The following is a 12,262-nucleotide window of genomic DNA, read 5'->3' on the forward strand; positions in this document are numbered from 1 at the left end:
TGTTCTGCCATAAAACAGAGGAAGCATTGATACGTATTACAATAGGGATGAACCTTGGTTACATTCTGCTGCGTGAAAGAAGCCATACACGGAAGACCACACATTTTATGATTCCATTCATGTAATATCTGAAATAGGCCAATCCTCAGAGAGCGCAAGTGGATTACTGGTTTCTAGGGCCCAGGAGCAGTAGTAGCTAATGGGTACAGAAAGTGTTTCAGTGATGAAAATATTCTGGAATTTGTTAGTGGTGATGACTGTATAACTCTAAATATACTAAGCATCTCCAAATTTAGTTAAAAAGGGGGTGAATGATATGGTATGTAAATTACATTTCAATTAAAAAAAAAAAACCACCACCAAGAGAAGTCCGCTGGTACATTTTATGCTCTCAGCTTTTGTGACATCATCAGACTTCAGACGAGGGCCCCGGAGAAAGGCCCTTCAGCTGCGTGTGGCCAGGTGGAAAGGCAGCCACCTGGGACACAGGGTCGGGTGAGATGGCTGTGAGCAGCGCACAACTGTGACCCTGGCTGGATGCCACACTGGCGCTGTGAATGTGATGGATGAAGAAGGGACAGGAAAGGAAGGGAGGGTGAGGCGGCCTCACTGCGTCTGGAAACTAAGGCTGGCATATAAAAGTCCTGCATCCCACCCACCACCCCCAGGACAGGGCTCTCTGTCTCCACTGAGAGCCTCTGCTCGCAGCTTCCGTTACTTCACCTAGACTTGGCGTGGGAGCCCAGAGATGCTGTGGTGTTTCTTGGGCCAATGCAGAGGCAGTGTAGCCTAGTGGGTGACGTATTAGAGCTGCGAGGCACCACAGACCTGGGCTCAAATCCTGTGAGATATTGGGGAATAGGTTCCCTCTTTGAGTCCAGTTTTGTTATTGGTAAAATGAGGACAACTGGCTGGGTGGATTCAATGAGATGATGTCTGAAGATGCTTCGCATAGATCTGTCCCCCGCCCTGCAGGGGCTTCTGGGGTTTGGTTTCTTCTCTGGGACCGCCACCCCCCCCCCCCCCCCCCCGACATGCAGAGAATATTCTATAAAGTGCTTCAGTGGCAGCAGCACAGAGAACAGTCATGTTTTGGGTGGAGATGAGCAGAGTGACCCGGCAGGGCCAGGGGTGCTAGGATCTCGAGAACAGGGGGTGGGGGCAGAAGCTGGGCAAGGAGAGCGGAGCCTTTCTCTCCTTCCTCCGTGGAGAGGACCCTCTGCTGGGGTTTCTCCCCCGGCCTGGGTTTGCTATGGAGTGATTGCTTCCAGCAGGAGTCTGGCCTCTTTCAACCAAAAGGCAATAGTAAGAAAATATCACTGGATTCTTTGGGGACCCAATAGCAAGCGGCTAATGGATGAAACCTTCCCAATCTCACTGCAGCCTCACAGCAAAAAAGGCTCTGGGGGGAAAGTCCCAGTTCAGGAGCATTCTGTCATCTGAATCTATTTCTGTAGCTGCTAATGCCACACAACAGTGGAAATGACAAGAAGCCTCACACACAGGACCAAAGGAGTCAAAGAATATGAGCTTCTCCCCGAGGGAAAGAAGACAACAGAAAAGACTAGTATTTATGAAAGAAGTTTTAATGAACAATCTCTACTAATTGAGACTGTGGATTTAGCATATGCTCTCCACCTCTTCTGCAACCCAGGTGAACTAATGTCCACATTGTCCTGGATGCTCCAGGTGAACAGGCTACTGTGTAGAATGTTCATTAGACAATAGTATCTGCTTCTCAGGAAGTTGGCAGTGTTTGTATCCAGACTGGTTTACTCCGGCTATACGTGCTACTGTAATCATGTGATTTAATTAACTATTCTGTAAACCAATACTATCGAAGTGCAAAAAGAAGGTTATTCTTGCTAAGAAAACTAAGTGGAATGCTTTGGAAAGATTCGAGATTCCGATTTCCTTAAAAATGCCACATAGTTAGGATCGGTGAGGCAAATTTAAGAGGCTGGAATACATAACAAAAGTCTAGAAAGATCCCGTAGCCAGATTACTTCCCAGACATCAAAGTTCTTATTGATGTTAAATAAGGATGGAATTTATAGATGTTCTACTATAGGAGAGGTCTGTGCTGGTAAAAGTATGACCCTTAATCAGAAAAAGATCTTCCCCCCTCTATCAGGACATTTGCAAACCAACGTGTGTGCATATATTCTACATTAAAATAAAATGTATCTTTTTGTTCTTATTTATTTTTTAATTATTTTTTTATTTTTGAGGGAGACAGTGTCAGTGGGGGAGGGGCAGAGAGAGAGGGAGACAGAGGATCCAAATTGGGCTCTGCACTGACAGCAAACAGCCCCATGTGGGGCTCGAACTTACAAATGGCGAGATCGTGCCCTGGTCCGAAGTTGGATGCCCAACCGACTGAACCACCCAGGTGCCTCTGAAATGTATCTTTTTAATGGCTGTTCCTTTCTTCAGCCAACTTTTCCACTTAAGCCATCAACAAATGGGTTGTCCCCACTGTACTGGATAGGAGAACGTCTACTGTATATTGAGATCTGTCCTTTTTCATACTTTTTTCTAGCCTATTTTCCCAAAACTTGAACAGCTACTCTATGCCCATAAGGCATTACCGCAGAGTTGTATCTCCCAAGAGCTACAGTCTTAGAGTTGTTCCTCAAAGTGACAATGAAAACAAAGGCGGTCTTCGAGTGATCAAATATGTTTGGGGAAATCTTCCAATCATGACCCCTCTTGCACATTCACTAAGAATCAAGAACTGAGCTAAACTTTGTATAACCCAGATTTTCCCCAACTCATTTAACCTGTCTTGGGAGCAACGCCTGTAACATCCTATAAAGGTGCACACTTTGGGAAGCAAATCTTTAGGACCCACAGGAGAGATGTAATGTATGATCTCTATCCTGGAGTAATTTACAATTGAGTCAGAGAAAGACATGGAGGTTTCACACATACACATATATACGCAGAACAGGCCAGTAATGGTATCCTTCAGTACATTTTTAGGGTCAAAAGATGGCAAAATCAGTAAGTATTATAGATCAGAACAACAGATCAGCCGTCCACCTCTAATTTGCACAAATTGTGGGCCCAAGTCTCAAAAACTTGCTCTTAGTCCTAGACTAAGTCCTTGCACTGTTCTAGAAAGTTCAAAGAGGATTCGTATTTCTCAAATGTGACTATGTACCAAGGTTGGCTCTTTATACATGTGATCCCATTTAATTTTTCAAGTATGAGAAATGGGTATTATCTTTTTTCAAAGAAATAGACTCCAAGAGATTGCACAGCTGGGGGCAGGACCTCAGTTCATGCCCCTGTGTGTCTGTCTTGAAAGCCTGTCTTCTTTCTGCTGTGCTCCCCTACCCAGTCTTCATAGCCTCTCCTGAGCTGGGGTTTGGGGGCATGTGCGTCCACCTGTGTCTGGGTAGCCAGGCTGATCCATGGCCCAGCCTGGGCCTGCAGGCGACAGCTGTGCCGTGCTGTGTCGCTAGAGCCTGGACATCTCCCCATCCCTTCCTTCTCCGGTCCAGAGGTTCTGAGTTGTGACTTTTTTAAAGGGCTAGGGGTCACTCCCTTGTCCTCTCCTGATGGCCGCTGTGAGGAAGGCATTAACCGAGGGAGGACTTTGCCAATGTTAAGTGCTTTATTAATAGTATCCGCACTGAGTGCACGCGGAGCTGGAGAGGGTCCAGGGTGGGAGGGTGTGGGGCAGAAAGTCTTACTCATGCTTTTCAGCAAGCCCTCTCAATGGTTCCCAGTTCCTTTTGTAGAGCCGATCTGGGTCTTTCCTCCCCCTCTTCTTTGTGCTCAGTGGCTACCCCCCCTCTTCTTCACCTCTACCTTCCCACCATCCCCAGTCTGGCTGGAAGTGGCCATCGAGTGGAAAAAAACGGCCCTAAGCTGTAGAGGGGGGTTCAGCAGGAAGGGGGCAAAAGGGCAGGATGTAAACTGAAGTCCAAGGTCAGAGGGGAGACACAGCCAGGAGGGACAGATAGGGTGACGCTGTAGTCTCAAGACTTAAGTCAGGGGCGAGTTGCAAATGGGGTGTGGCAGGTAGCTGAAGCAGGCAGGTGCTGGCCTGGGCGCCTGGGCTTGTGGGCAGGGGAAATGGTATTGCAGCCTCCTCTCCCCTCCTATGCTTGCCTTTTCTCCCCCTCAGGGATGATATTGCAGGTATGTTCACATCAGTCTTCAAAAATGCATGGGGTGGGGGAGGCAGGGAAGGAAGGACAGGGAACTAATGTGTATTAAGCCCCTCGGTGTGCCAGGATCTTGGCAATTATTCCGTTGCTTCTTCGTCATCTTCACAAGAGGTGAGTATGTCCAGGTTACAGAGTAAGAGGTAGAGTCTAGATCTGAGCTCAGGCTTGGCTCCCTCAAACGCCCATGAGCTTCAACCACACTCATAGTGTAGAGTTACACATCACTGGGCCACAAGGTGTGGAGCCAGCTCTGGACCCGTGGCAGGGTGGGGATGGGAGAGGGACGGCTGCCCCCATGCTGGGTATGATGGGCCAGGGCACAGAAATGGATCGTTCCCAGGGAGCCCTTCTTCCCACAGGTGGGGCTGGGAGTTTTAGCATGGACACAGGGCTCACAGGGCCACCAGGGCTCCCTGATGGTGTGGAAAACCAGGACAGGCAAGAGGCCTGGGCATCCCCACCACCGTCTTCGGCTACTGAGTCAGAGCTGCTCCCAGGAGGCCTGAGGGAGGCCTCCATACCTGGCCCTGCTCCTGGCTTCAACACTAAGTTCCTGGAGTCTCTCCAACCTCCTCTCCTCACCTTGACCCGTAGCCTTCCAACCCCCTCTCTCCAAATTAGGTTCCTGGTTGTTCTCTAGGTGGTGCTTCCAAATTTTGCTTCCTCAGCTTTCACTGGGGTGGCCTCAAGACCTTAGAGCTGGGGGCTGGCCATGTGAGGGGAGAGGCAGAGCTCCAGCCCCTCACTGGTCACCGTTGAACAATTCTTCCTGTTCATTGGGCGTGTGGGCCCAGCACTTCCAGGGCAGGGTCCCTAAGATGCCCATATCTGGGAATGATGGCCCAGGCTTGGGCTTCATGGCTTCTGGAGGTACTCTTACTTCAAAATTTTTTTTTTTTTAATGTTTATTCAGTTTTTGAGAGACAGAGCATGAGTGGGGGAGGGGCAGAGAGAGAGGGAGACACAGAATCCGAAGCAGGCTCCAGGCTCTGAGCTGTCAGCACAGAGCCCGACGAGGGGCTTGAACCCACAAACCGCGAGATCATGACCTGAGCCGTTAACTGACCGAGCCACCCAGGCGCTCCGAGGCACTCCCGTTTCAAATAAAGGGTTGCTGATTGACCGACTGACTAATTCCCATGATCCCTTTGATTCCTCTCCTCTTTGAAGAAAGACTTTCCCTCACTCCCCGTTCTTTCCCACACTTCACAGGCCAAGACAGTCCTTGGTATTTGTTTGCTTCTGTCTGTCTTTGTACTGCCAGGCCAAGACCTCGCAGACTCCTGCCAGTTTGCTGGTGCATCCAGAATCTACCCTCCCACTCTGGTGCGCACATGTGTGTGCGTGCGCACATGTGTGTGCGTGCACACACACACACACGCACACAAACGCACAAACACACACACATACACAAACACACACACAAACATACACACACACGTGCACAAACATACACATACACGCATGCACACACATCCTACACAGGCAGCCCAGACATGGCCATTGGTCTTCATTTATTGCTACAACTTTTGAATGATGCTAGGGGATTATAGTTTCAAATTCAGTCCTGACATTCAACCGAAGTCCTATCTGCTGCTGCTAACAATGTATACAGCACACAACTGCCATCATGTTAGTGCACACAGCAGGCTCTATATAGACATTACATTGAAACCCAAGGCTGTGTTGCCATTTTATGGAAGCAACCATAGAGGCTTATGAAGGCAGTTGTTACGTAAGGAAGGAGATTTCTCCCTGGGCTGTTCCCTCCAGACTCGATGGTCACAGCCACCACTCCCCAGCACCGTGCCTCATTGTTCTGACCAGAGGGACAGGGAAAAGGGACACACATACACTGCTACCTCAGTGGTGAGGACTCTGGGAAACAGAAGAGCACGAGCTGAGAATCATCATTTTCTTCCATGGGAGAAGGGCAGGGGTGTGCGTGGCCACCTGTAGCAACCACAGCCCTGACCCCGTGGAATCTCACCGCCTTCATGAGACACTTTCCCAGTCCTTAGTTCTCTTCAGAACATGTCTATCCCCATTCCCTCATTTGATGTCACGCTTTTTCATGTCAGTAGCAAGCACTAGAGAGAGTGTCCCAGCTTTAGGCCCCACTAAATCCTCCCATCTGACCCGGTCTCTGGAAGATGAGATCTCTATCAGAGAGCCTCTCTCTGGGGCCACACCCTGTGGAGATCTGGGGACGACAGCAGAGTCTGACCCTGGGGGAGTTATTCATGCCCCACGCTGCAACTCCACACCCCCAATATACACACACTCACCATGAGATGTTGGAAGAGCCAAGAACGCATTATATTGGTGGCATGCTTGGGCAAGACTCCTCGTTTGTTCTTGGACTTCTTATCCTCATTGTCCAGGAGGGAGGTGAGGTCAAGGTTAACCTTCAGGGCACGTGGAGAAAAAATCAGCATCAGCAGGCTGGCGGGCCAGCAGCTAGGGACCTGTTGCTATAGTGACGGCAGGCTCTCGCTGCCAACCCCCTTTTGCAACTCATTCTTAGGGCCCTGGGGAGGTCACCTTTCCTGTCACCGTGCACCAGCCCCTCAGAGAATGGGAGACAGGAAGAAGAAGAAAGAGGAAGAGGTGTGGAGAAGGAGATGAGAGAGGACACAGAGGAAATAGGGACATGTGGAGGGTATAGGAGAGACAAATTTGACAGAAACCATCTACTAGTTATTAGCATCTCTAGGGTACTTCACAGTTTGCAAAGCACCTTCCTACCTATTATCATGGTCAGCACTCACAGAGCCCTGCAGGTTGGGAGGGCTCTGTGCAGCTGGTGTGAATCCCCCTTCTGTGGATAAGAACTCCAAGACTCAGAGAGATCAGGCGACTCATCCAAGATGACAGAGCTAATGTCACATCTCAGGCCTGACCTCAGATCCTCTTACTCCCCGCCACTTGTGTGTGTGCTCTATCCCACTGAGCTACAGAGTGGCTCGGGGTGGAGACCAGGAATAGGAGGTGGAAGATCCTTTGAGTGAAATCCCAGGTAGTGAAATCCCAGGAGTTGATAAAGCCTTTCCAACACCCGGCTTCTGATCTGTGAACTGGGGGTAACTGGTCCCTCTTGGAGGAATAATAAGGATGAGATGAGCTACTTGTGTAAAGTGCCCAGCACATGGTAAACAATTACGGCTGCCCTCCCCCATACCCATGCCCAAGTGCATGCCCTATGCACACACACTCACCTGTGTGTTCTGGATCTGGATGGCTCCCTGGGGGATTGCTTGGGTGACCACCTGACCCTGGGAGGTTACCATGGTAACCGGCTGGTATAAGGCTCCACCTGAGGAGACAACCAGTTTTTGGGTCCCCTGCCATGGGGGTGGGTAGGAGTGAGGGCAAGCAGGATTTCCAAATCCCTTGGCACTCCTATGCAAACACCCTCTATTCTGGAGGCATTCAGCCCCTATTGTGGGGGTGGGTGGGATGGGAACAGGGTCCAGAGAGCAGAGCCTCTGGTGGGAACTGTTTGGGGGAAGGGACAATAGCTTCATCTGGTTTTGAGGGGCTCATGAGACTCTGACCCAAATTTGTTCTGAACCATCACAATCAGGTCTTGGTGCTAAGCATCTATAAACTTATAGAGCATTTTAGTCAAGGAAACGAGCTAGGAGCCCCTCCTTGGCAGGGGACACCCCTTCCCATTTCCTAAGATAGTTCCTACAGTACCCTGCCCCCCACCTTGGGGTACCCCATTTTCCTCCCAGGAGTGTTCCCCACAATCCCCTGCACCAACCTGACACCACTTGGGAGTTGACGGTTGTCATGGCGATGTTGCCCTGCTGGAGCGCTGAGGCTGGGACCACAATCCCCTGGGGGTTATTGGAGACTCCAGACATGGAATTGGGGGAATTCTGCAGGAGGTCCTGGCAGTAAGGGAGGTGTGTGGTTTGTGACAATGTCACTAAATGCTTAGATGCCACAACCCCAAATTCCTCCTCCCCTTTTCTTCCTTCTTGCCTGCCCTCCTCCCTTCCTCCTGCTCCTCCCAGGACCCAAATCTGACAGACAATTCTTATGGCCTCCTAGAAGGGGTGAATAAGAAGGCTCAATATTAAAAACCAACCAACCAGTCAGCCAACCAACCAGCCAACCAACCAACCAACCAACCAACCAACCAACCAACCAACAATATTTACCCACTTAGCCATTCCATTCTTTTGAAACTTGAGACATAAATTATATCGTAAACCAGTGGTCCCCACTTCGGCTTCACTTGGGAATTTCCAATATTGATGCCCGAGTTCCAACCCCAGAGATTCTAATTTAATTGATTGGGGGTGTGGTTGGGGCTTTGGCATTTTAAAAACTCCCCAAGTAGTTCTAATGTGTGGCCAGGGCTGAGGACCAGGCTTTATCTGCTTACCACCTCTTCACCCTTCACAGTGTTGTCTACAGATGCCTTCCCTGACACTGTCTTCCCCCAGAACCTCACTTCCTCACCTACCTATGATGACATTTTTTTATTACACCAAGCTCCACACATAAGTGGCCTCCAATGTTTTATCTTTGTAACCTGAGCACCTAGCTCAGGTGCCTGGCACACAGTGGCTACTAAAATACTTGTTAAATCATAAGAAAAGACAGCCACCCTAGTCTCTTTATAACCTGCCTCCTAAGGGCATCTCATAGGAGCCTCAACCTCAGCCACCCGTCTGCACATTTCATCGATTCCTTCCTTTACCTCCAGCTCGCAACACCGAATCGCACTGCAAACAGTCTCCCTTTGCCCCATGCTATCAACCTGCCAGCCCCCATTTTCCCTGTAAACAATCCTTCCAGTTTGTTTTTGCAGTAGCCAAAGCAGATAAGAAGACCATTTTTCTCCCTGGCACTCCGGTCACCTCGTCATTGCCATGTAACAGCTGGGCAAGGAAGTCCTTGGATATTGAGGGACTCCGCTTGCCACGCACGAAGGCTGCAATAAGTCCTCCCTGCTTGCCTGCTCGGTGTGGGGAGAACTTGTGAGGAAGGATTTGGGTGTGTGAGAGGCTGGGTGTCTAGGCTTTATTTGGAGAGAGCAAGAAAGGTGGCCAATGAGATGCAGCAAAAGGAGTTGTACGAGACCTGCGTGGGTCTCCGAGCTCCTCTGACCATAGTTCCTCATCTGACGACAGGGCTTGAACCAGGTGACCCGTCTGATGGCTGTCTAGGGCTGACACTCTCATGCTCAAAACCTGGAGTCACAGGGCATGAGCTGTAAGAATTTACACGGGTAAACAGTCAAGAAAATAGACTAAATCAGGGGGGAGAAAAGGCCCCTACCTTCCTAGCCTTTGTTTCAGGACTGGGAGAAGCTTGGGTGTTCAGCCTCCAGGGAAGGTCTAGAGGTTCTTTGAGCCAAACTCTTGGCCTCCCCACTCAAGCAATTCAAATCTAACACTGAGTCGGACCTTCAGAAGCTTAAAGAAGATTCCTTAAAAGCCACATATTCCAACTCCCTGAGGAAAAATAAGGAACTGAGGCTTTTAAACTCAAGTGACTCACCCAAGGCCCCCAGCTGGTTCGCAGCAATGGGACTAGAACACAGCCCTCCTTCATCCACAAATATTGAACACCCACCTTGTGCCAAGAACTGGGCTACGAGGTGCTCCTGGAATCACAGGGGTTCAGCACATAGTTACTGGAGGCAAGGTGAACAGGTAAAACAATCAAACCCTGGAAGTACAGGGGCAGCATGGGCCCCAGAGGAAAGATGAGAGACTTGGGAATCAGCAAGTGATGGCCCTTCTGTGAGCCTCAGTCTCATTCATAAAATGTGTCTGGCCCAGTGCTGACATCCAGGAGCCCTCAAACCTGTTTTTAGCTATGTGTCCATCTAAGGTCGATCCTGCCCTCGTTCCCAATACTCCGGCCAACAAGTCTCATAGGATGTAAACCAATGCTGATGTTATTTGAAGCTGAGGTGAAGTCGGAAGGTACACTGAATAGAAGAGGGCGTCCCTCCCTGCCTCTCCCCCTAAAACTGATGGAAATGACTTTTCAATAATCTCTTGTCGGGAATCATTCATGCCACGGTGCTCCTCATGGGGAAAGGTATTTGGGAATTTCACACATAAAAAGTTGTCCCAGACTTTCTTTTCCCCCGAAAAAGTATCCAGCAAGGTTAGGGAAACACAAGCAAAATCAGTAAAATAAATACAAGATGTGTGTTTTGGGATTCAACCAGCACACATATTTGCTTGCCAGAGGCAGAAGGGTGAGGAGCCTGGATGCTTCACCCGCTTATTCAAGCTCTGGCTGGTTCTCTGCCCTGTGGTTTTGCTAGCCTCCATGCCAGGTTCTGAGTTTGGGTAACTAAAGGCAATTTGCCTTATGCATGAGATCAGACTCTTCTCTTTCCTACCCTTTCCTCCTACTCTGGGGTCGTTGGCTGGGACATGCCCAGAGGCAGCCAAGTGATATCAGCAAAGGAATGGAATGTAGAGCTTCAGGGACAGAGATCATGGGCAGGGCCAGAGCTGGCCACGTCTTAGCTGGGCAAAAAAAAGAGGAAGCAAAATCTGGCATCGCTGAGGTGTGGGGGAATAACATCCACCCCTTACATTTGTAAATATGAGCTGTTTCACAAACCTGCCAGAGCCCTGGCGAGTTTTTAAAGACACAGATTCTCAGCATCATTGAATCAGATCCTCAGGAATCTGTATATTTAGAAACCTCCCTCAGCTGGTCCCAGAGATCAGTGGGTCTGAGACTACCTCTTCGTTGCACGTATCGAATATTAGCAATGCTTTCACCGTGCTATTTCATTTTAATCTCCCCACTACGATGGTGTCATCGGGAGAGAGATTATTCTATTTGTCTGAAGAGGAACTGAGGTCCAGAGAACCAAAGTGAATTCCTGGAGTCACAGCTGTGCCTTGCATGCGGGTCCTTCGGCTCTTGCGCTGATGCTCAGAGAGAGAGAGATGTGCCTTGGAATCAGACATCCAGGCTTGACAGAAGCAAGGTTCCTGGCACATTTGAACACCCAATAAATCATTTTCCGCTTCCTTTGGCTAACGCTACTCACCCGGGGAGCTGGGCTTGGCATAGTCAGGATTTAAAACCTGTCTAGAAGGTCCCTAGAGCCACTTGGGTTCTTAGCAGCAGTGGAGATTCATCTGGGACTGCCGACCTAGTCACGGTGACCGGTTCTTGCCACATGCCCGGCTCATTCCTGCCTAAGACGTTCCCGGGCCCAGGCCAAGCTCCAGAGCTGGAGCTGCGTCCCTGTCTTGGACGAGCTCTGTGACCTGACTGCAGCCATTTCAGGTCAAGCCCAAGGTCTGGCTCTCTGGAGCCTTTGTCTATGGAGACAAGGGGGCTCTGAAGCCCTGGGAATGGTCTACGGTCTTTTCTGAGGAGGGGGCTACTACGTGAGCAGAGGAAGCCCCTTGGGGAGAAGATGTTGGCTAAGCACACAGTATTTTCATCTTCTTGACAGCTTCTTCTTGGGGCTTATCAGACTCCAAACCAGGTGGATGATGTGTCTGGACGCAAATAGAGCTGTGTCCTTCTTAGCGCCCAAAGAGAGGTGAGGAGCACATGTGGTACAGTTTTCGTGACGTTCTTCTCCATCCAGAGTCCCCCCATCCCTGCCCAAACTGTCCAGGAGCCAGGGGCTCAGAGCTGGTTGTCTAGGTCAAGAGCTCTGCCTTGTCCCACCAGGAACATGTCTGTGGTGTCCCCCAGCCTCGGAAAGTTGCCAGAAGCCTGGCTTCCCTGGTTGAGCCATCCCATCTAACTGGGAAGCGTGCGGTCTCCTACTTTCTAGCAGTAGGATGTGCTTTCAGAGTACGAAATAGGCCCCAAAGCTGAAAATGTCCATAGAGTTTCCCAGGAATGCAGTGGCAGGGCCTGGACCAGGTGACCCACGACTTGGATGGAAACTCACGAGCTGGGCTCTGCAGGCCTCCCCAGAAGCTGTCCCACTGCTGATTCTCGCGTGCTGTTTCCCTGAGACACAGAGAGGCACAGAGCCTCTCAGGAGCAGGCACAGCAAGGTTAGGGGAGCAGCTTTAGATGGGCTGACAGCTTGCGCCTCCTATCCCCACCCGGGGACAAAC

The 12,262-nt window shown here is 50.1% G+C and overlaps 1 protein-coding gene across 8 annotated transcripts in view; it reads right to left on the bottom strand.

The window, feature by feature from the left end:
- PKNOX2 (PBX/knotted 1 homeobox 2) overlaps window positions 1-12,262 on the bottom strand; it is a 281,900-nt gene that overhangs the window by 14,326 nt on the left and 255,312 nt on the right. For 6 of the 8 annotated variants that reach the window (XM_053900302.1, XM_053900300.1, XM_053900301.1 and 3 more), the window contains 3 exons: window positions 7,951-8,080; window positions 7,400-7,497; window positions 6,470-6,589 (listed from right to left, as the gene is read on the bottom strand). The exons of 1 other annotated variant lie outside the window; for it this stretch is intronic. In XM_053900302.1, coding sequence (XP_053756277.1) covers window positions 6,470-6,589; window positions 7,400-7,497; window positions 7,951-8,080 — 348 coding nt within the window. The remainder of the gene's footprint in view (window positions 1-6,469; window positions 6,590-7,399; window positions 7,498-7,950; window positions 8,081-12,262) is intronic. One more of the 8 variants, XM_019433415.2, reaches the window with a different exon arrangement.

The sequence above is a fragment of the Panthera pardus genome, unplaced genomic scaffold, assembly GCF_024362965.1.
Source record: "Panthera pardus isolate Hobbes unplaced genomic scaffold, ASM2436296v1 HiC_scaffold_12, whole genome shotgun sequence".
NCBI classification, from domain to species: domain Eukaryota; kingdom Metazoa; phylum Chordata; class Mammalia; order Carnivora; family Felidae; genus Panthera; species Panthera pardus.